This window comes from Eptatretus burgeri, chromosome 3 (assembly GCF_056783735.1).
Source record: "Eptatretus burgeri isolate ZD-2024b chromosome 3, Ebu_testis_v1, whole genome shotgun sequence".
NCBI classification, from domain to species: domain Eukaryota; kingdom Metazoa; phylum Chordata; class Myxini; order Myxiniformes; family Myxinidae; genus Eptatretus; species Eptatretus burgeri.
In genome coordinates, this window is record NC_140963.1 from 54,799,013 (window position 1) to 54,824,765 (window position 25,753).

At 44.0% G+C, this 25,753-nt stretch overlaps 1 protein-coding gene and 1 pseudogene across 2 annotated transcripts in view; one reads left to right on the plus strand and one right to left on the minus strand.

The window, feature by feature from the left end:
* Positions 1 to 25,753, plus strand: part of DDX6 (DEAD-box helicase 6) — a 101,434-nt gene that overhangs the window by 43,092 nt on the left and 32,589 nt on the right. For both annotated transcript variants that reach the window (XM_085873464.1, XM_085873465.1), the window contains 5 exons: positions 9,368 to 9,472; positions 10,020 to 10,149; positions 10,251 to 10,397; positions 15,727 to 15,821; positions 16,352 to 16,474. In XM_085873464.1, coding sequence (XP_085729590.1) covers positions 9,368 to 9,472; positions 10,020 to 10,149; positions 10,251 to 10,397; positions 15,727 to 15,821; positions 16,352 to 16,474 — 600 coding nt within the window. The remainder of the gene's footprint in view (positions 1 to 9,367; positions 9,473 to 10,019; positions 10,150 to 10,250; positions 10,398 to 15,726; positions 15,822 to 16,351; positions 16,475 to 25,753) is intronic.
* Positions 22,203 to 24,483, minus strand: LOC147029938 (uncharacterized; annotated as a pseudogene).

The following is a 25,753-nucleotide window of genomic DNA, read 5'->3' on the forward strand; positions in this document are numbered from 1 at the left end:
TGGTTTTCATCAATGATCTCTCGGACTCTCTGGAAAATCCTCTGTTTCTCTTTGCCGACGACTCCACCCTCTGCCGTACCATCTGTCATCCATCAGACCGGCAAGCAGCAGCTTCTTCGCTCACTGCAGATCTGGATGAAATCACAAACTGGTCCAACACGTGGAACATGTCTTTCAATCCAGACAAATCTCACACTCTCACTATGTCTCTTCGAAAGGACCGTTTACAAAACCCCCCCCATCCACTTTCCCAACAATCCTCTGGAAGAAGTCTTTTCTTTCAAGCTTCTAGGTCTCACTATCTGCCATGACCTTTCCTGGGAAAGTCACATTTCCAACCTCACCTCAAAAGCCAGTCGCCGACTGGGAATCCTCCGTCGTGCTAAGTACTTCCTCGGCCCTCTTGAGCTCCTGACCACTTACAAAGCTTTTGTCCGTAGCCTGATGGAGTACTGCTCTCCCCTCTGGGCTGGTGCTCCTGCCTCCCACCTTTCTCGGCTTCACGCTGTCGAAACCAGGGCATTTAAGATCATCGGCATCTCCCGCAATGAAGCTGAGTCTTTGGGCCTCTCACTCAATCACCGCAGGTTGGTCGGTGGTCTTTCTGTCTTCTACCGACTCCTCTCCAGCCTTGCCCCCCCTGCTCTCTCTGCGATTTGTCCCCACCACATTTCCACAGGGCGCTCAAGGTCCGCCAACAACCCCCTTCTGGTAAAACTACCAAAATCACGAATCACTGCTCATCTTCACTCTTTCATCCTCTTTTTTTTTTTTCCCCGCCTTTGGAATAAACTTCCTCACTCTATTCTTTCCCATTCTTCCCTCCAGGCTTTCAAAACAGCTGTTCACCACCACCTCTTATCTTCCCCCATCCAAATCCTCGATCTTTTCTACCCCCGATAATCCACCCAAGCCCACTTCCTTCATTTCTCCTGCTTTCCTTCCTGAAAGTCCCCGAAATGTCCATCTTCTCTTCGCCATGTTCCCCGTCCCATCCCCATCCCTCTCCCTTCCACAGTTCACCTAATGTGTCTGTTCCCTACTGTTTTGTCCCTTCCACTCCCGCCCCTCTTGTCTCATGCCTCCTTGCTGTGAGTTGTGTGTTAGCTCTCATACGAGCCTCGACCAAGGTATACAAAAAAAAAAAAAAACTCCAAATCAGTAGCTTTATTGTAGTTTTTTGGGAAAATAGGCATTTTTGGGGTAAAATCGTGTTTTTTGAAATTTCAACTGTAGAAAAAATATCTGCAACAAAACAACATATTTGAGACTTGGAATAAATCGCTATGTAAAGTACAACCATTTTGGTGTGCTTTGTGATGGGTTTCAATCACTGGTTACCATGGCAACAGCCATTTTAAGGTAAAAAAAAAAAACATGGTTTTTGATAGTGAAACTTTAAAAATTCATATCTCAGAAATGAAAAATGATTTTTGAACCATTTAAATGATAAATATATACTGATATGATGCATCTGGGCAGTTTTTAAATTCCATAGTATGAGGGTAGGTTTTAGGGTAAAAACATCACATTTTGAATTGCATTTCTCGGTAAATGGAGAGAAAACCCAGTTTTTTGAGCATTTTAAATATTTCTCAATTTTATATAGTATCAAATGTCCATTTATCACTAGATGTATTGGCATACTTGGTTGGATGAGATACCGAGTTCAAATAGATTGACGTTGCCATGGAAACGACCAATTTTGGGATAAAACACATTTTTTGACTGTGAAAGTTTAAAAATCCATAACTTTGTAGAAATGTAATATTTTTCGAGCAATTTAAATGCTAGCTGCCACCCTGACACCCTAAGGCTGTTTGTTCAATAGGTAGAATAACCTGCAGGCAGCTGTCGTGTAAGTGTCTTAGATTTACATTCCTTGATCGCTATCATCATCATCACTTTCATCATCTGCATATACGGTTATGTCTGTGTCTGCTTCATCATCCTCGTATTGGTTGTCACACATCTGGTTTTTACACATCTTAGTGCATTTCAGTCCGTTTCGGATGCACTTACAGTCCTTTGCATCACAGTTGCGTACACAGCTACAGCTCATGAGCTCCAAAACAGCTGATGGAGCTGGTGGACCACTCATCCAGAGAATCTCAAGGTCACTGCTGTCATCTGTAGACCATCCACAATCTGTTGGTGGGATTACTTCAGGAGTGCATTCAAGGGATCTATGCCATATGGCTGCTTGGTAATTTGCCCGCTTGGCATGCTGGAACAGGCAATCTCTGCATGGTGGCAATTGTGCTGAAATCATGTTGCCCCTCTTTGATGTGAAGAGCTGATAACGACACTGGTTGACTTCAACTATAGCTCTGTTAGAAACATAGAGATGGCAGGTGAATGCTTCAAGCTTTGCAAACAGTTCATTGGACATTTGCCATGACCGTCCAAGCTCACTGAAGCACTGCTGATAGTCCACGGTCTTCTTGGTAAGTTTTAGTGCATTCATTTTTCCCTTTCTGGCAAATGCACTGACCGTATCGCACCCCGTAAAGGCGTGCAAGCCAATTAAGGCCTTGCAGACATCTTCACCAAGGGCGTTTGCAATCTTGGTTATGTCCATGTACTTTTGCCGAGTTTTTGTTCCAACCTTCTGATACATGGGTGAACAGATTATTTTGCTGAAACCAATGCAAAGTACCAGAATGTTCGTGTCTTCAGCAGTTATCACAATAGCGTTGCACCCATTTTCTGCTGCTCTGCTGGCATGCAGAAAGATACAAGTGTCTGCCTCTTCCTGAATAAACTTCATTTCAATGACTTCTTCCCATTGGTTCTTGACAAGCTTGAAGCATCGTTCCTCGCATGTAACGTACAGAACTTTCATTCCCAGTTTGAGTCGGTTCTCTGGCCTTTTCCATTCATCTACGACGAATCGGATGAAACAGGTTTTGTTTGACGAACTGCGCAAGAATTTCCGCCATTGCCTAATTTTGTGCCCTCAACTGATATTCTTGAACTCTCGACCCTCTGTTGCGCCACGATTCGATCTTTCTGCATTCTTTATAGATTGTTTGCGGTACACGTCAAAAACTACCTCGATTTGTTGGCTATTTTCACCTTCATGAAGGGCATGAGCCAGGCAACTGTCTGCAACTTCTGCGAAAGTCTGATTGTCCCCTTTCAAGTGCTGAACTAAACTCATTCCATTGATAATGGTTGCAGACGGTCTCGGGATATTCTCGGCTACCATGCCATCATTGGTCAGCGCTTTGGCGAGAGCAGCTTTGTTTGTTTTCCTCAAGGACCCCTCAGACGTTGCTAAGGACCATGGAATGGGCCCCAGAGGGTGTCCTAAGACTTCCTGCAAATTAAGGTGACGGCTCTCAGCAGCAAGAATCATGTGGGTGAACAGTTGTCTGTCAGCCTGAAGGATTACCTCTACTATCTGCCTTTATCACACGCTTCTTTTTAATTAGGTTGGAGAAAGTTTTCAGGTTTTGTTTCGAGATTTTGCCGTGGATTCAACTGGAGGCGTTGCTTCTAGCCGGTTCTCCTTGAAAGTCTTGTATGATTCAGTACCAACCTCATGCGCTCTTGTCAGGTCGTTCTTTATGTCAGGAGTAGCTAGCCATCCAGTTGAAATACTTGTAAGTTCAGGCTGGTTTCCGCTCATAGGGTTTACCCAGTCAATCTCAAGCAGATCTACCAGTGCCTTGGTATCAGCATTATCCTTTTGGATTCATGGAGCATGTAGATCCGAGTGCGAAAACGTTGGACTTGGTTGTCGCACCATGTCACGCATCTGATGTAATGCTGTGCTGCGATACTCTGCAGTCATGTAGTATCGGCGAAGGGGTTTGAATCTGAGACGAAACCCTTTCGTACCACCGGGTGTTTTCGTGTCCCTATTGGCAGTCTCTTCTATAGTCTGGTCAGTGGGAATTTTACCAAATGGATTTTGTGATCCTCGCTGGACAGAAAAACCTCCATTTAGCATATGAGCGTAGATTTCTGGGTGGCTTGTTGGTAACTGGGACATATGAGCCTAGTACACTGGTAAATAACGGGCATAGTTGATTTTATCGTAAGCAAATGCTCAGGGGATTGCCTCTTTAATGCAGTACAGATGCAACAACCAATCTCCCTCTCTTGATGCACGTATCAAACCCAGAAGAATCTCCACCATGTCCAAGTAAGTACAACATCCAGAATCTGGCCAAGTCACCATTTCATCCATCTCGCAGTGCTTGCAAGAATGTTTCAAAGAGATGGAGAATGTGTTTTACACTAGGCTTATGGAGAACTGTATTGAAGGGGTCTTCGTTGATATCCTCACTCGACTCCTCGATGCAACGGAGGGCATCATCTAAGAGGTGGCAGTCAGCAGTATCATATGTGGTTGTCAACCATGGGAGAAATTCCTTCCATGCCAGTAGTAGTATTGCTTCATAGACCAGCTTGTGAAGTCTAACAGCTCGGTTGTACTGTCGCCCGTCCAACACCGCCTGCACAGAGCCCTCTGTGATTAGGCCAGACTCGCCAGCAAGTTCTCGCAGACCAGCATCCTGGAATTGCTTGCCTATGATGGACAGGAAATTCATCATGGTGTGGAAGTCTCCCATGCGGAGAACAAGACCGTCAAATCTGTCTGGATGCTTCCAAACGATCTCTGCAGCCTTCGCATAGAGTGCTTGGTCGAATACGAGAACCAAACTTGGAAGCTGTAATTGAACCCGGATTCTTTGACCGAGTTAGTATCTCCAAAACCGTAGTCATCTCAGTTGCTGGTGCGTTAATTGTCGGCAAGTAGCTGATCTTGTTCGGACTAATGGTGGTTTCACCCCATGTCAGGATGTTGAACCCCGTCCAGTTTGATGCTTGGCGATTCTGCAGGCGTAATAGTACCCAAATTCGATTCTTTCTCTTGGCATCCTCAACCGAATTAAGTGGATCCACCTCTAGAGATTTGACAGGTGCCGGACCAACTCGTTCTCCAGCATTGTACTGTGGAAGTAGTGATTCTTCTATGTCGATCGATCTTTTTTTTGCTCTTTACGACAGGTGCGCTTGATTCTTTTGGTAAAGGGCCAATAAACCAGTCCTGGATGGTAATGCCATTGACGTGATGGGAGGTACTACCACCACTCAGAATCTCTTCGAGTTTATCTATGTTGTCCCACACAAGAGTAGTAATCATAGAGATCAGAATGTTTGCCAGAAGAATGACGTTGGTGCTGTCAGACAGCGAATGCAACTTCTGCATACACAGCGCCGTCTCTATCTGTTCCATCATGGAGTACGAAATACAGTGTCCAAGGCGGTTGAGAATTTGAATCGGCTCAACATTTCCTGTAAGACACTTCACAACAAGAGCCATCAAAATATGCTTTGGCGGGCGCTGACGACCGTTCGTGACAGCATAGATCAGATCTTGGCCAATCGAACAAATCTGTCTTTCGGCATAACTAGTCACATTTGACTCGCCTTCTTGACCAACTATTAACATTTTCAGAAAGTGTTTCACGCGTCAGGTATATTTGCAGTTTCAGCTCCAAGCTCTGAGGGTTGCGGCGGCCATTCAGCCATTAGTTCCTGCCTTTTTATGTCACCTCGCAATAGCAGGGTGGCCCTTGATAGCTCTGCCATAGAATTACTTTGTGTAACCAGCAATGTTTCAACTTTCGTTCTAAGTTCAATGATGCTGCAGGCAAGTTCGTCCCTTGTCAAGGTGTCAGGGTAAACCAAGACTCTGCGACCGTGGTTTCGGATGAAATGGAGTGACTCACCAAACTCGCTCTCCAATTTTCGACGCATATGTGTCTTCGTCGAGTCGCTGATCTCGTTGAAACCGTACGAGTTCATTAGTGAAATTAAATGGGATGTCAAATCAGTGAGGTGCAGAATCTTTGGATTTGGAAATATTTCATTCCTGATGAAGTCAAATAACTCTTTGTAAGCGGTAGTTTCAGCTGATTCATAGAGTTTCTGCTGATGCCTTACTGGTTGCGGCAATTCCACTGTCCGAGGTAGTCGATGCCTTTGTATACTGCCGGTAGCAGGACCTATGTTAATGTGCTTCAGCTGCAACAATCTCTCGACTGACTATGCTAAGAATCTTATTGTCCATTTTTCGCACAGCAGCTTGTCTGACAGCTGTGTCCGCTCGCAGCTGTTTACACTCCACAAGGGTTTCCTTAGAATGCTGTCCTTTCAAATATTTTGCAACTTTATCACAAAATATGCACTTTGCCTCGTACACGCGAGATGAGACAGCCCCTTGCTTAGGTGTCCCATGTCGGCTGGGTTGCTCGTGTGTGTCTGTTTTCTCACGTGTTCGTCTATTGAGGTCCTCTTTGTTGGTAAACACAGAACGGCACCTGCGATGATATTTCACTGGCGCAATCTCTCCTTCGGATAAACCTTTTGCAGCAGATAATATTTGTCCATGACCTCGAATTTCTGCAGCCTTTCACAGAGTTGTCCACGAACCGAAATCTATTGGTGACACAAGATCAGTGTCGTCATCAGTGCAGTGGATAACAGTCGGTACGTGGCCGCTTTGGGGGAGGCAATGACTCTTCCATGATCAGTCAGTCAGTCACCTGAAAAGAAAAAAAAGATGTAAAATCACTAATATTTAAATACACTTCACAATGGTTTCTCCACAAAATTACCGTTGCCATGGAAACGTCAGTCGAGTTCAACTTATTGATTGCCATAAGAGAATTCATATAAATTGTTAGCCAAAATGGACTTTTGATGTATGGTACGATTGAAAAATCTTTAAAACCAAAGACTTCTCAAAATCTCTGCTTTGACAATTCTATTGAGGAATGCTATTGAATAGTTAAGTTGATGGTTTCACCCTAAAACGAGAGTTTGTTGACAACCTGCCCTATACATTGAAATAAACAACTTTCTGTGTGCATCGGGGTGGTTTTAGCCTTCAGATCTCTGAAAAATATTATTTCACTTGCAAGCTCTGAATATTTCAACTTTTACCCACAAAATTGATCATTTCCATGGCAACTCCATTCTATTTGAACTTGGTAACTCATTCAACCTATACTAGTACATGTAAAGTGATGTATAAATACATGCAGACTTTGGATACTCTGTGAAGTTGTTAAAATAAAAACAGTCCTCTTTTCTCAAAAAATGGGTTTTTCTGTCAGATTAGCAAGAAATGCAATTCAAAATGTGATGTTTTTACCCTAAAACGATATATTTATCTTAAACCTACCCTCGTACTATGGAATTTAAAAACTGCCCTGATGCATCGGGTTGTGTTTATCGTTTCAATGGTTCAAAAATCATTTTCATTTCTGAGATGACTTTTTAAAGTTTCACTATCAAAAACCATGCTTTTTTTTTACCCTAAAATGGTTGTTGCCATGGTAACTGGCGATTGAAACCCAACACAAAGCACACCAAAATGGTTGTATTTTACATAGCTATTTATTCCAAGTCTCAAATATGTTGTTTTCTCACAGATATTTTTTTCTACAGTTGAAATTTCAAAAAACACGATTTTACCCCAAAAATGCCTATTTTCCCAAAAAACTACAATAAAACTACCGATTTGGAGTGGCAATCATACCCAAAAACTTGGCCCAGACAAAGATCTTTCCAAAAAGTACAGTCAACCTTTGCCACTCGAGATGGTAATGATCACCCATCTGGCCCATGGCCGAGGTGGTGGGAATCGCACCCCACTCTTGACAGCCAAATGTTGAAGATTCGGCGTCACTTAACAGCACCGCCGTCTCGGGTTATAATGCCGGCTGGTTCGGCACAGGTCTCGGGTTACGCACATCAGATCACGATACTAAAGTACGCCTGTGCCTTGCCAGTTGGGGAAATGGACCCCGGTTACAGACTGGGTTATTCAGAGACCGAGCAAAGTCTGCCAGTCCGTAACCATTTTGGCTTTATATACAAATCGAGCGAATTGTTCCTCAGCACGGCATGAATAAACTCAAGGCGGCAACTTTCATAGGAATCAGCCAGATTTATTGGGGACACATCGGGGAACACGACACAAGCAAAACATTCACGACAATGTTATAATTAATCTATAACCCGCTCTTAACGAGGGAACTACGGATACTGGTTTCGAAGGGAGCCTGAGTGAAATATACCTCAGACAACATGCAGACATCACCAGAGTACTTGGTGATGCCTCATGGACGAGAGGAAAAGTGTCAAAGGCACGAATGCGGCTCGTGACAAGCTGATATCAATGGATTCAAGCGGCCAAGCTTGAGCACGCCGCGTGGCAAGATGGCGCTCGTACTCTTTCTCCCGGCACCGCTTGCGCGCCAGTGTGGCAAGATCATGCTCGTTCTCTTATCGGCACCGCTTGCGCACGCAGCCTCGGCGCGTCCAGCCCCCGTAAGGTCGACGGCACAAGACACGCGGATCGATGGTGGGTTCCAGCTGGTTTCTCACAAGGTCCAGTATACAAATCCAGGCCTGGCCTGTTCACCAGACTAGGCCAAATCGGGGTGTTGAGCTCCGCAGGCGGATCAATGGGATTACAACACTTGTCGAGCCATGCAGTGAGTAGGGACAGTCAGGCTCTGTCACTGGACTCAGGATGAACCTGTCTGACCTCCTCGTAAAAGTCGATCGCCGACTCCGCTCATGCAGTTCCTCCTGCCTTCCTGGGGCTCTCTCTTCCCACGAAAGCCGATCCCAGACTCACCAAGCAGCCAGTTTCTTTTTACAGCCGAACGCAGACTCCCACTAGCCGTTTCTCATCCAGCCAAAAGCAGACTCGACTCTGGCAGCCTCTCATCCAGCAGAAGGCAGACTCGACTCTAGCAGTTCCTTCCTTGCCTTCCCGGTGCTCGCTCTTTTGACATTCCCCTGGGGATCCGTGATTGGTCCATCGCTCGAGAGTGCAGCTGCCCTCCACCAATCGGCTGCTGACACGTCTCTCCGACCGACACTCGGAGCGCTGGGTGGGTCTAGTTCGGAGAGGGGAAGGAAAAAGAAGCAAGGCGCCTCCCGGTACACCACCACTGTACGAACACTGGACAGCCTGCTACACCTCCCGACACGCATGTAATGTCCAATTACTGAACAACCTGGCTAAACATGCATTTACGGGGGAATCTGGGCTAATCCTATATTTAATAACACACTAAGGGCCATTTCCACAACAGTATTAAGGTGAGGTTTTGTGGATTTCTCAGACTTCAAGTTTCAAGAAGTTGTATTGCCTTTTAGAAAAGATAAAGCATATTGAAATGATTAATATCTGCAATAAGTTTTCTCACATTTGTTTGTGGGCTTCACTTTCTCAATCAATTTTGTGTTCACATTGAATTTCAATTAATAAAAAAAGAAAATGATGAGGCATTACTTGTGAATATGAGTTGACTATGCATTTGTTTTGCAGGATGTAACTGCCACCAAAGGTAATGAGTTTGAGGATTACTGTCTGAAAAGAGAGTTGCTTATGGGCATTTTTGAGAAGGGCTGGGAGAAGCCTTCACCAATTCAGGTAACCCATCCTTGCAATGTCTGTCAATTTTAATAAAAATCTCAATTATGACTTGTGGTTTTGGTCTATTGTGGCGTGGTCATGCCTTGACAAATCGACCATATTTTGTTTTTCCAAAAAAAAATTGATTAACCTTTTTAGTTTTGAATACACCTTCAACAAAAGTTAAAAATTCCAGGGCTTCTAGTTAAACTGAAGCTGAGATGTGGCTCCTGGAAGTTACAAAAAAGTCATGGGATCTTTTGCTGGCCCCCGCCCCAACCCCACCCCACCTATACAAGTCAACTTGAAGCCTTTTTATGCAAATTGTTTGGGCTTGTTTCATCTGAAAAGAGCCTTAATGATGCAGGATTGGTGGTTTGTCAAAGGGCCATGTTTATGCTTGATAGTTTCAACAGATCTGTATCTTTCTTTAACCTGGGCCTGCATTTTTGCACATTCGCTCTTGTTGAAGTACTTTCCCAAGATTCATTGGAATTTGTGATTTTGAGGTTTGATGGTTGGCTGATTACCTTAGTTGAGGCTGACGTGCACACCTATATTTCAGGAGGAGAGCATTCCCATTGCGCTGTCCGGTCGGGACATCCTTGCCAGAGCCAAGAATGGCACAGGCAAAAGTGGAGCCTACCTCATCCCCCTGCTCGAGCGTCTTGATCTCCGGAGACCCCGCATACAAGGTGCTCAGTTGAAAAGTGAAGAGAAATATGTAGTTTGTGAATCCACCCCCCCCCCACCCCTCAAAACCATCTTGTCTTTTTTTTGGCATTGTCTACCTTAGCACTGGTCATCGTGCCAACGCGTGAGCTGGCCCTGCAGACTAGCCAGATTTGCATTGAACTAAGCAAGCACATGGACAAGGTCAAAGTCATGGCCACGACTGGTGGCACAAACCTTCGGGACGATATTCTTCGGCTTGACGAAACAGGTTGGTACTGTCTTGCGTTATCCCATTCTCAACAGTTGTGAATCTTTCTGAATGGGCCCCACTCCCCACCCCCCCCCCAATAGTTTGCAGGATTCATACCAATGATTGATGTCATGTAAATTGTGCCAAGTTTTGTTGCCAATGTCATCTACAGTTGGTTGCTGTTAAATGTGTTACAAATGAATACCTCTTGTAGCTTTGAAGTGGTTTTTGGCATTTCTGCAGTCAATCATAAGATGCCGATAAAGTTCGAATTATTTGATCGGCAGAGGTGATCACTCGGTTTTGCTTGCGCAACTTGCGTGTTGGTCTTTTTCGAGAAACCGAGTTGGAATGGAAACCGCAAACTGTATTGACTGATTACCTTACGGCACCAAAATGCAATAATCCAGTTCCCAAGAAAAACCTACCCGAACCAATCACACTTCCAAGTCACTGACTTTATTCAATTCTGCTCATTAATAATGTCACCAAAATGTTTTTGTTGAAATGGGGAGCACAATACCACCTTCAACTCTATTTTCTTCATGCCATAATTGTTTGTTTGCTTCCATCATAACCGCAAACTTCATTCTGTTTCCAATAAAAACTAGAACAAGCAATCAGATTGCACATCCTCACCCAGATTTGTTTTGTGTGGTTTTATAGTACGTATTTTAGACTTGCATTCTAATTGTACATGGTTTATGGATGTACTTTCGGGAAACGGGGAGGGGGTGGTAAAATTTGTAAAATGAATTTATGGGCAATTGTGACCACCTATATTTGTGCATTCTGTACAGTTTACTCCTCCCCCCCCCCCCAATCATCCCACGGATACTCCACATATGCATCCAGACCTTAACCAATATCTAATCTGCCTGTTCTTGTCACCAACCCAACTCATCTACCTAGTTGTCATCTGTACATTTTGAGATTGTGCTTGTACAATAAGTCCTCAAATATCATGTGGGTTACGTTCCTGCAAAATGCTGCGATTGTTCACACTGATGGTGGAAACCAAGTGCCAATGGGAAATGAAGGGTTCGATTCCTGGGCTTTCTCGGAAATTGAGGAAAGTGGGCGGCAGCCAGAAATAAATAAATCGCAATTGAAACGAGAAGGGCACTTGGCAAAGTGCATACCCCCCGCCATGTAATGCCTGGTCCACAAGAATATTTGGTCCAATACATTTTTGGAACTAAAAGGGCACTCTGTAAAGTGCATACTTCAACCATACCATGTAATGCCTGATCCATGAGAATTTATCGGGCCCAATACATTTTTGAAATATGCTATATTTTCTCTTTTATGGCCCCATCTCTCAGTGGTGAAGAATCACGAAAAAAAGTTAAATAAATCTCGAATCCAGATTCGGATCTTCACAAAAATCGAATCAATTTGTTGTCACACACCCAACTTGTCCAAGTTCCATCCGAATCCATCCAACTTTTTGAGATTGTGAAATTCATTTGTTTAGCCCCATCTCTCAATGGTGAAGAATCACTTAAATCCTAGTATCTGGATCCAGATCTTCACCAAAATCGAATCATTCGTCCTTGTCACACACCCAATCTGTTCACCAAATTTCATCCAGATACGTCCATAACTTTCTGGTGGTGGAGATGAAAACATAACCTCCTTCACCTTTGGTGGTGGAGGTAATAACATGATTTACATCCATCCATGTTTGGCCCTATCTCTCAATGGTGCAGAATCACGAAAAATTAAATAATTCTCGTATCTTGATTCGGATCTTCACCAAAATCATTTCATCCGGATCTGTCCAACTTTTTACACACAGACCTTTGGTGGTTGAGGTAAAAAAAACGTGTAAAATTCATATTAAGCAAGTTAACATTGAAATAAACATGTAAATAACATAAAAACATGAGTTTACCTTTTTAATTATTCCAAAACAGTGGTGTGGGTGAGTAAACATAAAGTACTTTGCTGTAAATAGAAAACACAATACTTAGCTCAGGTTGATGATGCTGCTTGGGGGGGGGGGGGGAGGGTGGAGGTTTCAAAGATATGGCTGTTCAATTATTGGCAGTATGACGAAGTCACCTGCTGCATTACCACAGAGAAGTAGGCTAAGATGATCCTTGGCCACCTTGAACACCAGAGCAGATCTTTCCAGCTTGGACAGGAAGGTACCAGATGGCCTTTTCCAAAATCCTGTCTCGGCATTTAAAAACCTGCGACAGCATAAATCCCTTCGCCTTGGTTCGTTCCATGAGCTGCGGTGCATAGTTTTGCACAGCATCATGGTTGAACCTGGAGCCTTTGGCTCCAGGTGCCTCATGAAAACATTTGTAAGTCCAAACGGTCCTTTCGGAAACACAAAGTGAGTGAGATTTGTCCGGATTGAAAGACATGTTCCATGTGTTGGACCAGTTTGTGATTTTACCCAGATCTGCAGTGAGCGAAGAAGCTGCTGCATGCTGGTCTGAGGGATGACAGATTGTATGGCAGAGGGTGAAGTCATCAGCAAAGAGATAAAGAGGATTTTCCAGAGTTGGAGAGATAATTGATGAAAACCAGAAAAAGAACAGGGCCCAGAATGCTGCCCTGAGGAACTCCAGGCTGGACAGGAAGAGTGGAATGAAAACTCCATTTCGGGCCACACGTTGATTGCGACAGGAGAGGAAGTCTGCGAGCCATGAGTGTAGATGGCCTAGGATACCAAAGGAAGCGAGTTTGGTGAGCAGGGCAGGGTGCCAGACCATGTCAAAAGCACGCGATATTTTGAGGGATATGTCTCTGATTTCATGTCCGTTGTTGGGAGAGCAGAAGCAGCATATCCAGGGTGGTGCCCTGTTCTGAAACCAAATTGATGATTGGAAATCAGGCCATTGGCCAACTTTCATCTCTTGCCAACTTGTGTAATGACTGGGGGGAAAAAAATAGACTTTTCTCTGCCTTTTGGCACAATTTTGTCTATTGTTTTACATTTGTGTGGCTTCAACTGTGGCTACTAAATCTTGTAGATAGATTGAGGATTAGATTTCTGTGTCATTTCCTGTTTGACTATGTATTGTTGAACTGAGCTTCGTTCCCTATGCTGGTCTTACTTCAATCAACAGTGCGTGAAACAGCGAAAGGTTCGTAATGGGAGCTAATTGTGCACACATACAATGACACGTTTTGGCTTAAAAACCATGATTGGCTAAAATGAAATAAACGTGATAACTAAATCTGAACACAATCGGTTGCTCACGATTGGATGAAACCTGCAATAAATGAGGGTTTACTGTATCTTTTTTATTTTTTATTTTTTTCCCATCTCAATGGTGAAGAATCACTTGGTTAACATTTATACATATTAGATCAGTCATACTCTACCAATCACAATTGGTGTTGCAGTTCTGTAAAACTGCATGCCTCTAAGGCGACAACACCCAACATCGTGATCCCCGGGCAGTTATTTAATAAATATTTGTATAGTTTGTCCTCCCCTGATGTCTAGTGGATAAATTGGATGAATTGTGTTGTGGGGTACTTGTAGTTAGGTCTAATATATATATATATATATATATATATATATATATATATATATATATATATATATATATATATATATATATATATATATATATATATATATATATATATATATATATATATATATATATATATATATATATATATATATATATATATATATATATATATATATATATATATATATATATATATATATATATATATATATATATATATATATACATCTCATCAATCCTCTCTGACCTCCACTTCAACCCTATCCTTTTAGCCATTACACACAGCATGCAAGCATGCATGCTACTCAAACAATTTGGTATGCACACTGAGTACTGTCTTCGGGAGTTTGCACGCCCTTTTTTATTTTATTTTTAAATAGAAATCTTCTTCTTATTCTTCTTTCGGCTGCTCCCGTTAGGGGTCGCCACAGCGGATCATCCATATGATCCGCATAGTGATTTGGCTTAGTTTTTACGCCGGATGCCCTTCCTGACGCAACCACAGTCGCCTCTTACGACACAGGGATATGGTACACCTATTTTTACCCGGGGCATACACCGGGCCCAGTATACTGGTACTCACTTCGCCGACCACTGAAGGATGACAGGCTGAGTCAACCTCCTGGTGTATTAATTCAGTGGCCCAACGGGACTTGAACTCGGGACCTTTTGGATCCCAAGCCACTGCCCTAACCACTGCGCCAACACCAGGCTTTATTTTTAAAGCACCTTATTTTTTATTGCACCTTATTTTTAAATAGAAATATACGTGCCAATTTTCTGACACCTCACTTCAATCCTCACCTTGCTCCACGAACCTCACCATCTTTACCAAACCACCTCCCATACATGGGAAAAATACTCATGACCATTCACTCCTACCTTGTTACAATTCGCCAATCCACTTCGAGCGCCACATGGTGCCGGCCGTTACCTTCGGTGCCATGCATTGCTCAACCGCACCAGACACCACAATTACCACCATATATCACTGGGAACGTCCCGTGTGAGCTTCCTGCTGAATCATAACTGCCCTCACCCAATCAATGGCAAGACCTCAAGGGATGAGGAGGTGTGGGAAGGGCTATTCAGGTACTTAATTCGGGTCCCGAATGTGCGTTGCGACTCGTGGAGGAGCCCATGGGTAGCGGAAGAAGTCCGCTACCATTCTATGCCAAAAGAACGATCAGTGTGCGTTTGGTGCCAGGGTGCATTTTCGGGGAGTGTGGTCCCATGTAAAGTGAGGAGCTCTGAGCCATGCCAAAGTTGGCAAGCTTGTGAGTAATGAGATCACGTGACCTTTAGGTAAATGGTTTTAGATGGAGGACCCAAAGTCACACAGTTGAGTTGGTGTTTGCGGTTGATTACCCCCCCCCCCCCCTGCCGTGACGTGAATTTTTTTTTTTTTAATTTTTTTTGTGTGTGACGGCCTGCGATTCTGGTGAGAACCCGAGGTGGTCTCCCCCTCGTGGTCTTTCCCCGATCCTGGGTCCGCAACTATGTATGCATGTAATAAGTCCTTGTCACGCACCCAAACTTTCAACCAAATTTTGTCCAAATCTGTCCAACTTTTTGATGTCCTGCAGAGACGGGAGGGAAAACATAACCATGTTCCACCTTCGGTGGTGGAGATAACCACCTGGCCCCCAACATCAAATGGAAGTGTGCATGACTGATGCTTAAGAATGTAGTATCGGAGGCAGTTGCAATTGACTAACTTTATTACTAAATCTGAATTCGAATATAATAGTCTTGGGGTGGTGGGAAAAAGGTGCAAATTAATTTGTGCATTGATTGTTTTATTTTATTTTTCCCTCCTGAAATCTTTTTTTTTGTCCCTTCAGTGCATGTAATAATTGCTACACCTGGTCGCATCCTTGACCTCATCAACAAAGGATTGGCCAAGATGGAGAGTGTGCAGATGATTGTGTTGGATGAGGTAAGGATGTGTTCCATAAACATTCGTTGTTGGGTATCCCATACCATATGGTGATCATTCTGCATTTGAACTGCAGTTGCTGCACTTGGATTTTAACAAAAGCATAATGATGAGTGTAATGAATGGCACGGTCGAGAAATGTTTGCATTTTGATGCTTTCTCGCTGATTGATTGTGTAATCACAATCCTATCCACAACCTTGATTGACAAGCATCCTTTGCATTACTTTGATCATTCATACTGGGGTGACTGAATGCATTTATTGGTCACACTGAGGCTTTAACTATTTCAGTTGTGGAAAAACTGAAAAATTTTGGCAAGTTCCTTTGTGTGTTCTTCCAGCTGTGATTGAGGCCCGTAGATGAAATTTCAGTTGAAATTGTGCAGCATAATTCTTCCTATGAAAGCAATATTACATCTAAAGTGCATTGTCATTTTGTATTTTTATAATCTCTGTAATTGGTACATATAGTGCTGCTTTTTTAAACGTTTTTATTTTTTTATCAATGTCCTTTGGCTTGTCTATGCAGGCAGACAAGCTGCTTTCTCAGGACTTTGTGCAGATGCTGGATGATATTATTCGTTCTCTGCCACGCCACCGTCAAATTCTTCTCTACTCAGCCACCTTCCCTCTGAGTGTGCAGAAGTTTATGGTAGGCCTCTTCATAACCAGTGTTTTTAATTGATTTTTTTTAACTTTTCCACAATTGCTATCCATGTTTATTTGGCCAGCTCTGCCAGATTTTTATTATTATGTTTATTTGTCATCTTTTGGTTATCTGACATGTCACACACTGAGTAGATGTATTGAAAGAAGGAGTTTGTTTCCATTGTTGAAATGCTTCTGGTCATGGTTGGAATTAAGCAATTGCTTTTGTTTCAACCAATTCATACAAATTGATATGGATCACTTTGAAGTGAAGACTGGAGTAGGTTGGGGAGCATTGAGAAAAATTGGTCATGAAAAGCAAACTGTTTTGTCAAAGCAAAGCTTGCAACAACTCTTCTGATAGCAGTGGCATTAAAATGTGGTTTCCTTCAAAAGGGCAAAAATTGATTGCTACGCAAAGCCATAGAAAGATGCTTTTGGCATTGCAGAATGATGAATTGGCCGAGAAATAAAAACCCCCTTAATTCTGGTCATTCAAATATCATGAACTGAATTCAAACTTGGCCAAGCACTTGTCAAGAAGAACCGAAAATTATTGGTTATAACCAGTGGACAGCAATAATTGCAAACCAACAATCCAGATAAGGCCCTTAGTCCAGGCAAAATGTCGGATTACCTCACACAAATTGCAACAAAAGCAAACTCAACAGATTTTGATTCCTGGATATGTCCTCAGTGACAGAAAAAAAAAAGTCCTAAGGGATCCTCCGGGGGTAGGGGTGGGGGGGAAGTCCTGAAGTCATGGTAATCCAATATTGCCGCCACCCGACTTCGGGGAAAATGAGAAAACTGTAAAGATTGATATTTTAATATGTAAATATGTTTTTCTGCATTCTAATTGTTTCTAGTTATGGTCAGTATATTGATATACAAGAATAATTATAAAAAAGTGAAACGTATTGAGGGTAAAATAAAAAATTATAGCTTTTTTGTCCAAAAATGTCTATTTTGTCCCGAAAAAATATATATTTACCCGATACTGATTTTGGCTCCTGGACAAAAAAAAAGAAACGACACAAAAGGAAATCAAGTCTATGGCAATACAATATAATGTAAATAATTTAGAAACAAGACAAAATTCACAATTAAACTCGGGGCAATCGCATCTGCCTGACGAAGGTTTCAAAATGAAAAATTCGCATTAAACTCAGAAACTACATCCATTATAAACTTTCTATACATGTTGAGAAAAATCAAGCGCATTAAAGTTCGAACTCGACAATGTTGTCATTATCCTCATCATTGTCACATGGAGTGTTTGTGCAGCCAGAGCCCCTGCAGTTTCCACAAGCTGGAGTGCACTCAATGTTGTGCTTCTTGCATGTGCATCTCATGGTGCTACATTCAGCCTGGCAGTTGCACCTAATGACACGTAACATCTTTTCAGGAGCTGGAGCTATTGATGTCTGAAGTGGCACAAAACCCTCGTCACACTTCTGCCAACCCCAGTCTATCGGAAGAAGTTCATCTGCACATCCCTTCCATTCTTGGACTTGCAGATACATGCGCAGGCTGTGATACTTTGCTGCTTCTGATGTTGGTGGTAACGTCTGTGGTTGCACGTGAGAGGAGCTCGAAGCCACCTTGTCCCAGTACCGCTGATACCGGAGGGTGTCCAGGGTGTCAGTAGACGTTCCGTTGTCGATTATCACCAATGTTTTTTTTTCTCCTGCATCTGCCACATCACATACGGAAGCTGGATATGTATCAAAAACCTTGGCCTGCTCACAGAATGTGTTGTTTGCTTTGAATTTTTTGAGGGAAGCTCCCTTTCCAATCGCATGAAGACGAGATGTCGTGTCGCACCCAAGAACTGCATGTAGAAACGGTATGTGCTTGCATATGTCTGTACCAATCATTTTCTTTGTAGCCTTGATGTTCCAAATGCGACGCTTCTTCGTGTTCTTCTTTGGCTCGGGACAAAAGAAGAGGTCATGGGATTCTAAGCTTGCATGGTTGCATAGGAGGACGAGGAGGTCTGTGTCATCACCAACTAACACAGTGTTGGTGAGAGTTGCAGACTGCACGGCCTTCAGCACAATCAGGAGATCAGCATCCCCTGAGGCATGGTGTGTCTCAGTTCTTCTGAAGCTCTTCACTCAACATAAAAATGAATCGCTGTTTATATTGCCTATTGGCAAGAAATTGTTCCTTCTTCATTGTGAGACGCATGTCAGCTGTAAATGTCACAGTAACACAGATGCCAACCCTCCCGATTTCATCGGGAGGCTTCCGAAAATCCACCCAAACTCCCGCCCTTACGATCACTATCCTTATCCTCCCGAAATTTTGATATTTTTGCACTGTTCACTAATCAGAATGTACTAGTATGAGAATTGAATGAAAAGCATCGTCTGCTACGTATAGCATGTGGTAACTCCATAACGTTCGCTGCTACCAAATTGTACGTAAAAAATTGCAAATTCAAATGAGGAGCAGCGAAACATTGGGTCTGGATCTCGCTTCTGCGATCATGCACTGAGATTTAGTGCATGCGGTATGTGTGCAATACAGTGCATGCGGTATGTATGCACAGTGTATATGCATGCGATACGCTCACTGCATGCAGCTGGGCCCCGTACCAGCCCGGCGGTCGCGACCACCGTGCGGTGTTTAACAGCCGCTAGAGTTCTACGAGTCGCGCTGCAGCTGTGGAACATCGACTTCGAAGTTACCGATGCTTCAAGCCCTCGATGTTGATTACGAAATGGCAGAAAAGAAGCTTACGAAGACCAAGAAATGGTCTCAGAAGTACAAGACCGAATACAGTCTCCAATACCCGTGTATTCGAAAGTCTGAAAGAGGAATTCATCATGCGTATTGTACAGTATGCAGCGTTGATATTTCAGTTGAGCACGGAGGTCGCGATGATATTCGGAAGCACGTTGGAAGCAAACGGCACACAGACATTGCAAAGGAGAGATCTTCGAGCACGAGTACCGGTACACTTCTGAATTATTTCACCAAACAAGGGACAAGCGAGGAAGAGGATGTTACCCGAGCGGAACTTCTCTTTAGTGGATTTATTGTGGAACATAACTTGCCCATATCAGTCTCAGATCATGCTGGACCTCTATTTCAAAAGATGTTTCCAGATTCAAAAGTTGCTTCAAAGTATGGATGTGCAAGAACAAAAACTTCAGCAATAATTGGTGAGTTGTCAAATGTTACTGCTTCATTTATTGCCGATATTGCTAGACTAGCTCCATTTAGCCTAGCTACAGACGGTAGCAATGACAGTGGTGAGGCCCAGCTATATCCTGTCCTGATTTCGTACTATGACAACAGTGCTGGGTTTGTGAAGCAAGGTTTGCTAAGTTTGCCTGCGTGCAAACAAGATTCCACTGGAGAAAACATTTTCAAACTGCTTGATCATGAGTTCAGTGACAGGAAAATTCCGTGGGGAAATTGTTTCCTTTTGTGCTGATAATGCCTCTGTCATGGTGGGCAAGCGCAAAGGAGTCGCTGCTTATACCCACAAACAAAATCCAGAGTGCTACATCATGGGATGCCCTTGCCATATGATGCACAATACGGCCAAGAAGGCGGCTCAGGCCTTACCCATTGAATTAGATGACTTTCTCATCGATATTTACTACTACTTGGACAAAAGTAGTAAACGCGTCAAAGGAGTGAAAGCACTGCAAGAACTCTGTGATGCCCCGACACACAAGATTCTGAAGCATGTCGCAACAAGGTGGCTGTCCCTTGGTCAGTGCCTAGACAGGCTGATTGAACAGTGGGAGCCACTTCGCCTCTTCTTCAAAGAAGAAGTACGAAGAAAAATGCAACCAACTGTAGCCAAGACTCTAACAACGAGCAAGAAGGACGGCACTGTATCTACTGCCAGTACTGGCACTGCAGGATCAAGCACTAGTGGAGCAGCATTCACCACTACCACTGCAGTATCTGCTGCGAAGAAGACAGCAGGGACAGCACCAAAACCAATGCTGAGAGCAGGTAGCATCACCGGCCCTTCATCACGTTCATCTACAAAGCAGATCCCTTCAGAGTCGAGAAAGACTGTGATAGTCCCATCTACAGGCAAAGAAGGACCCAAGTTAAGTTCTGTTTTTGCCAAATCGCTTGATAGAAGCTCAGCAAAACCTTCGAATCAGAGCTCTTCTTCCTTGGCTGCACCTACCTCAAGCTCTCTCCTCAAACGTAAAATTGGATCTGGTACTACGAGTCTGACCTCTTCTGCTGGCAGTAAACGCAAGTGTGATCGCCCTGCGGCTAAGTGTACTACGAGTTCTACAACTAAAAGCGCATCTTCCTCAAACACTGTGCAGGAATCTAGAGAAAAACGTGTCAACAGGATGTTCTTGTCTCCACAAACAAAACTCTATTGTTTCTTCCTTCGATATGCTAACAAGCTTTTTGAGAAGGGGAATCTTCTGCTCCAAAGAGACGAACCCTGTATTCATCTCCTGCACGGAGAATTGAATGGTCTTCTGAAAGATATCTTCGTACGGTTTTTGAAACCATCGGTGTCATCGGTTGCTCTGGTAAATGTACCCTTCTCTGACAGAAATCATCAGAAGAATGATGAGGACCTCATGATTGGGAACGATGCCAAACTGTATATAAGGGAACAAAGGAGTCTCAAGAAATCCACCTTCACTCTGAGTGAGTCAGACATCCAAGGTTTCTTCAGTGCAGTTCGCTCATATTATGTGAAAGCCTGCAATTACATCTTCAAAACCTGGCCGCGAGATGATGAATTCGCCAAGCATGCTCAGGTGCTGGATGTTAAGCTACACCAAGAAGTGGGGTTTGACTGTGTGGAGTTTTTCATCAAGAAATTCCCCTGTCTGTTCAGTGGCAGTGATAGTGACATAGACAGTCTTGAGAGTGAATTCGCTCAATACCAGGCAGACGCCTCCATAGCTACAATTGCTACTGAGACAGTGAGAGTGGATGAGCAGTGGCATCGGGTTTCACAGCTCACAGATCCCTGCACTGGTGCCAAGAAGTATCCTAATTTGAGCAAAGTGATGAAGGGAATCTTGGTCATTCCTCATTCGAACGCATCATGTGAGCGGGCACTCACTCTTGTATGGAAGAATCATACTGAATTTCGTCCCAATTTGAGTGTCAAAACCCTGGAAGCTCTCTTAATTGAAAAACTAGCTCATAGCACCCCTTGCTACCAGAGAGAATACAGCAAAGACATAATCAGAAGGACTAAAAGAGCCACACAGCTGTCACTCAGCAAAGCTGCCATGGAAAAAGCAAGCAGCAGTCGTACCAGCCAGTAAGGTAAGAAAAATATTGCTTCTTTTGTGCTTTTTGTTAATCTTTGATTGTCCCCTAACTTACTAATATTAACATACATGTAACATTAAAAAGTGCACAATTTTCCCCTTTTTTTTTGTTCAAAAAGTGGGAATTCTTAACATGTTAAATGCTCCAAAATAGGGCTCAGAGGGCACTCGAGAGCGTCTAGAACCCCAGAGCTTCCAGGGCCCTAAGGCGGGCCCTGGACCCCGCCGCCAGGGTCGAGCGCTCCGCGCTCGAGATGTGCGCTTCGCGCACATTATTTGGTGTCGGTTGCAAATCCTCCCTAATTCTGATTTCCAAAAGTTGGCATCTCTGCAGTAGTGCCAGCATTCCCTCCAGACAGTCTCTGATGTGTCATGTCCTTCATGTTGGTACTCTCATAACCATCAAACATGACTATGGCATCTCCGTACTTCTTCGTTACATAATCAGTGTACTGGTGGCATTTGTCTCTGTGTAGATCCACGAGACCATGGAATGCGTTGAATAAGTGCCCCGCCATCCAAAACATACTGTTGCCCATCATTGGGGATATCGGCTGGGACTTCGGATCCAAGAAGATCCCAGATGGCATCAGCAAAGACTGGCTTGTGTGCTCCTCAGAGCTGAAGAGAGGAATCAAAGAGGGTTGGTGGACAGCTGCACAGTTCATATTTGAAGGCCGACTCCAGTTCTTCTGCTGTCTGTGCAACAGTGATCAGTCTCTGGAAGAGGAGTTGTGGGGTAACCTGGACTTGCTCTCCATCAATCTTGACAGATGACTTCATGCTGAGGGTGACAACTTGGTCTTTCCTCTTAAATATGTATTCGGCAGGTGTTTTCCCATCCATAGATTTCAATATTTTGGCTCCTACAGCATGTGCTGTATCGACGTTGACGGTGGGGTGTGCATGAACTCCAGTGGCAATGTTCCTCAGACGTGGATCACTACTGAACGGATTCCGTTCCTGTAAATAATGAAAAGCTGATAGTGTGTCCTTCCAGTCACGAAATTGTCTTGCCTTGGTCATGTCCTTCTTCTGCTCTCCAGTGTTGTAGTTCACACCTGTGAGCTCCTGCATTGCCTGGTTTATTTCTGCACAGGCAGGCATTGATAGTAGCCATACCAGCCGTTGTTGCTCTGTCATTCCTCGCCCTCGTGTGAGCCCCCCGCTGGTCTTCAAACTTCTCATCAGAACTTGTTCGATGATCATGTCAAATGAAAGACCTGCCCACAGGCGAACACTTCGTCGAACCACATGGAACCCCTCATCAAAATGTTGTTGGACATTGGGATGTTGAGTTTTGAGGTTGGACATTTGCTGCAGATACACCCTCTCAGATTTGGCATACAGGTTGTGGCCCAAGGCTGCCAGGTAAGGCAGCATTTCCTGGATGGCCTGTAGATGTAGTGCCCAGTTCCCAGTGCGCTCTGCCCGGATGTATTTGCGTAGAATGTCTAGCATGTCCATATACTGAACCCAGAGCGCTGAACTTCTTGAAGATATCTTTGCAGACTCGGTATGCTTCTGAAGGTGGTCTTTGATTCGTTTCAAGACGTCAGACTTGCATACTTCTTCCACAGACAGTGTCCCAGGCATCAGCTTCTCATAGAGGGTACAACCTTTGTTGAAGTCTGGATTATTGCTCAGATCTGTATGCTGGTCATGTAGCGGCCTTGCAGCTGCTTCGGCTAAGTCCAGATCTTCATTCTCATTGCCGTCTGATGTTTCAGGTAGGCATGGTAGAGGCGCATTGAGCACATTTGTCAACAGCAAGGCATTGAGGGCTGCACCTAAAATTAGGTGTGCGCGAACTGCGTGGGCAATGGCCTTGCCACTAAACATATGAATCTGCATTGGGGGCATATATCAACTCCATCAGTTCTTGAAGCCTGGATGACACAATCAGGTGTCCAATACATCTGAGGAAACTCATCTCTGCGTGGAAGCTGCCCAAGCATAGGACAATCCCTTTCAGATCACTTCCCATAGGCTCAGAGTTGATGATCATGAGGGCCTTCCACCAGAGGGGCTGATCAAAGGTGATTACTGGAGTGACACCGTGGCGTCGTGCATGTTCACTGACAAACATCAGGGTCGAGTATGTGCATGTGCTGTCACTCGAGTTCATGTCTATCATGGGCAGAAAAATGATAGCCGCCTTGCCAGGGTGGTCACCCTTGTATATGAATTGCATCATTCCTGACCATGCAGGTCTGTGGGACCCAAACAAGATGGATGTCTTCCACAGAACATCAAGATTTTCAGAGCAGTTCTGGGCTTTTAGGTTGACAAGTTTCTGGTACGTCACTGCTGTCATCCTGTGACTTTCTTCCTTGTGGTACCGTATCTGCACCCTTCCAACCATTGTGACATCACCTTAGCCCTGGGTATTGGCTGGCCTGATCTGGTTCCAGGGGTGACTGCAGCAATCATCCCCATGCCATGGAATGTGCCATGGCCATCCAGTGTGCGAATATTATGGTCCACATTGTCAGCTACATACTGCACAAACTCTGTTGTTAGGGATGTCGGTTCCATGTGACTGAGCAGTATTTCGTCCAAACTGATGCACCTCTTCATATGAACAGCAGAACTCGTGATGATGAAGGCAGTCGATGAGAAATCGTGATGCGAAGTGGTGATATAGCTGCACACCCAACCTGCAGTGGTGCCAGTAAGACTGGGTCAAGTTGCCTGCACTATGGCTTGCCCAATTGAAGCCACTTTAACACCATCTTTCTTTCCCAAAAACAGTCCTTCAAGCAGTACCAGCAGAGTATCTGGTAAGTATTTAATGCCAGCCTCTTGCGATTGCAGGTCATCACCACATGGGTAGACTTCATGGGATGTTTCAATGGTTTTAATGTCTTCTTTGATGAGTTTGGCAGCGGCCTGTACAAGCTTGATTTTCTCTTTAGTAGTCTTTTTCCTGCTGCTGGTTGTTGTAATATTCCTGAAGCACTGCTCTGGCTGTTGTCCTGAAGGTGACCACGTTCAGCTTGCCGTTGATCGCAGTTTGGATTATCCTGTCACCAAAGTGTTCCCACAGCCTCGCCTTCATGTGGGTGCAGCTGTATGCTTCGTGGTTAGTGTCTGCCAGTTTCTGTCATGAGATCATTGATGGTGATCTGCTCATCATCATTTTCCTCAAGATGTCTTGCCACTTGCTGGAATGCTGCTGTCTTCTAATCGCCTTGAGGCCATCCAAGCTTTGTCCTCTTGGATTATTCGGTGTCCCTCATCTGAGCTATTGGTGTCTGTTTATTTGTGCGAAAGTTAACACTGCATGTCTGGTAAACTGCATCTGCTGCGTGCAAGTCATGCACATGCAGAATCCGTGCCTTCACAGCATCTGACCAAACATCGGCTCGTTCGCGGTATATTGCCAGGAGCGTGTCCTTCAATTAAATTGTCTTTACTTGAAGCACATCCTGCGTCTTCCGCTTCTTCCCAAACTTGGCTGGTCTACCACAGAAAAGGCAATCAGTGTTGAAAGAAAACCCCTCCTCAGATGACCCAAGTACATGTCTATCACCGCTTGTACTGGCCTTTGACTCTTCTTTCCTGGTATCCTTGGCTATCTGATGTGGGTTGTAGTATATACGCCGGCAGTCTTTGTGCACCCTTTCCCCAGGTACAGTGTGAATGCTGTCTTTCCTTGCGCTGCTGGCCTGGTTGATGGCTGAACACCCCTTTTCTGTTAGAGTTGAAGCTGATGGGCCTCCTCCATCCTGTTTGCAGATGGCACACCGTTCAGATCCCTCCATGCCTGAAAATAAAAATCCAGAATTAGTATAATTGTTTTAAAGTTTGAACTGACTGTTATATTAACAAATAAACATAGCTATGATATTTAAAATCAGAATTTGTCTTGATCCTATTAATGTATAAGCTATAGCCAGGCGTTTATCCTTTGTTTGGACTGAATACGCACAAAGTGCACATATTTCAAATTAAGGGGGTTGGGGTAGGCAAATGGAAATAAATTCAATAAA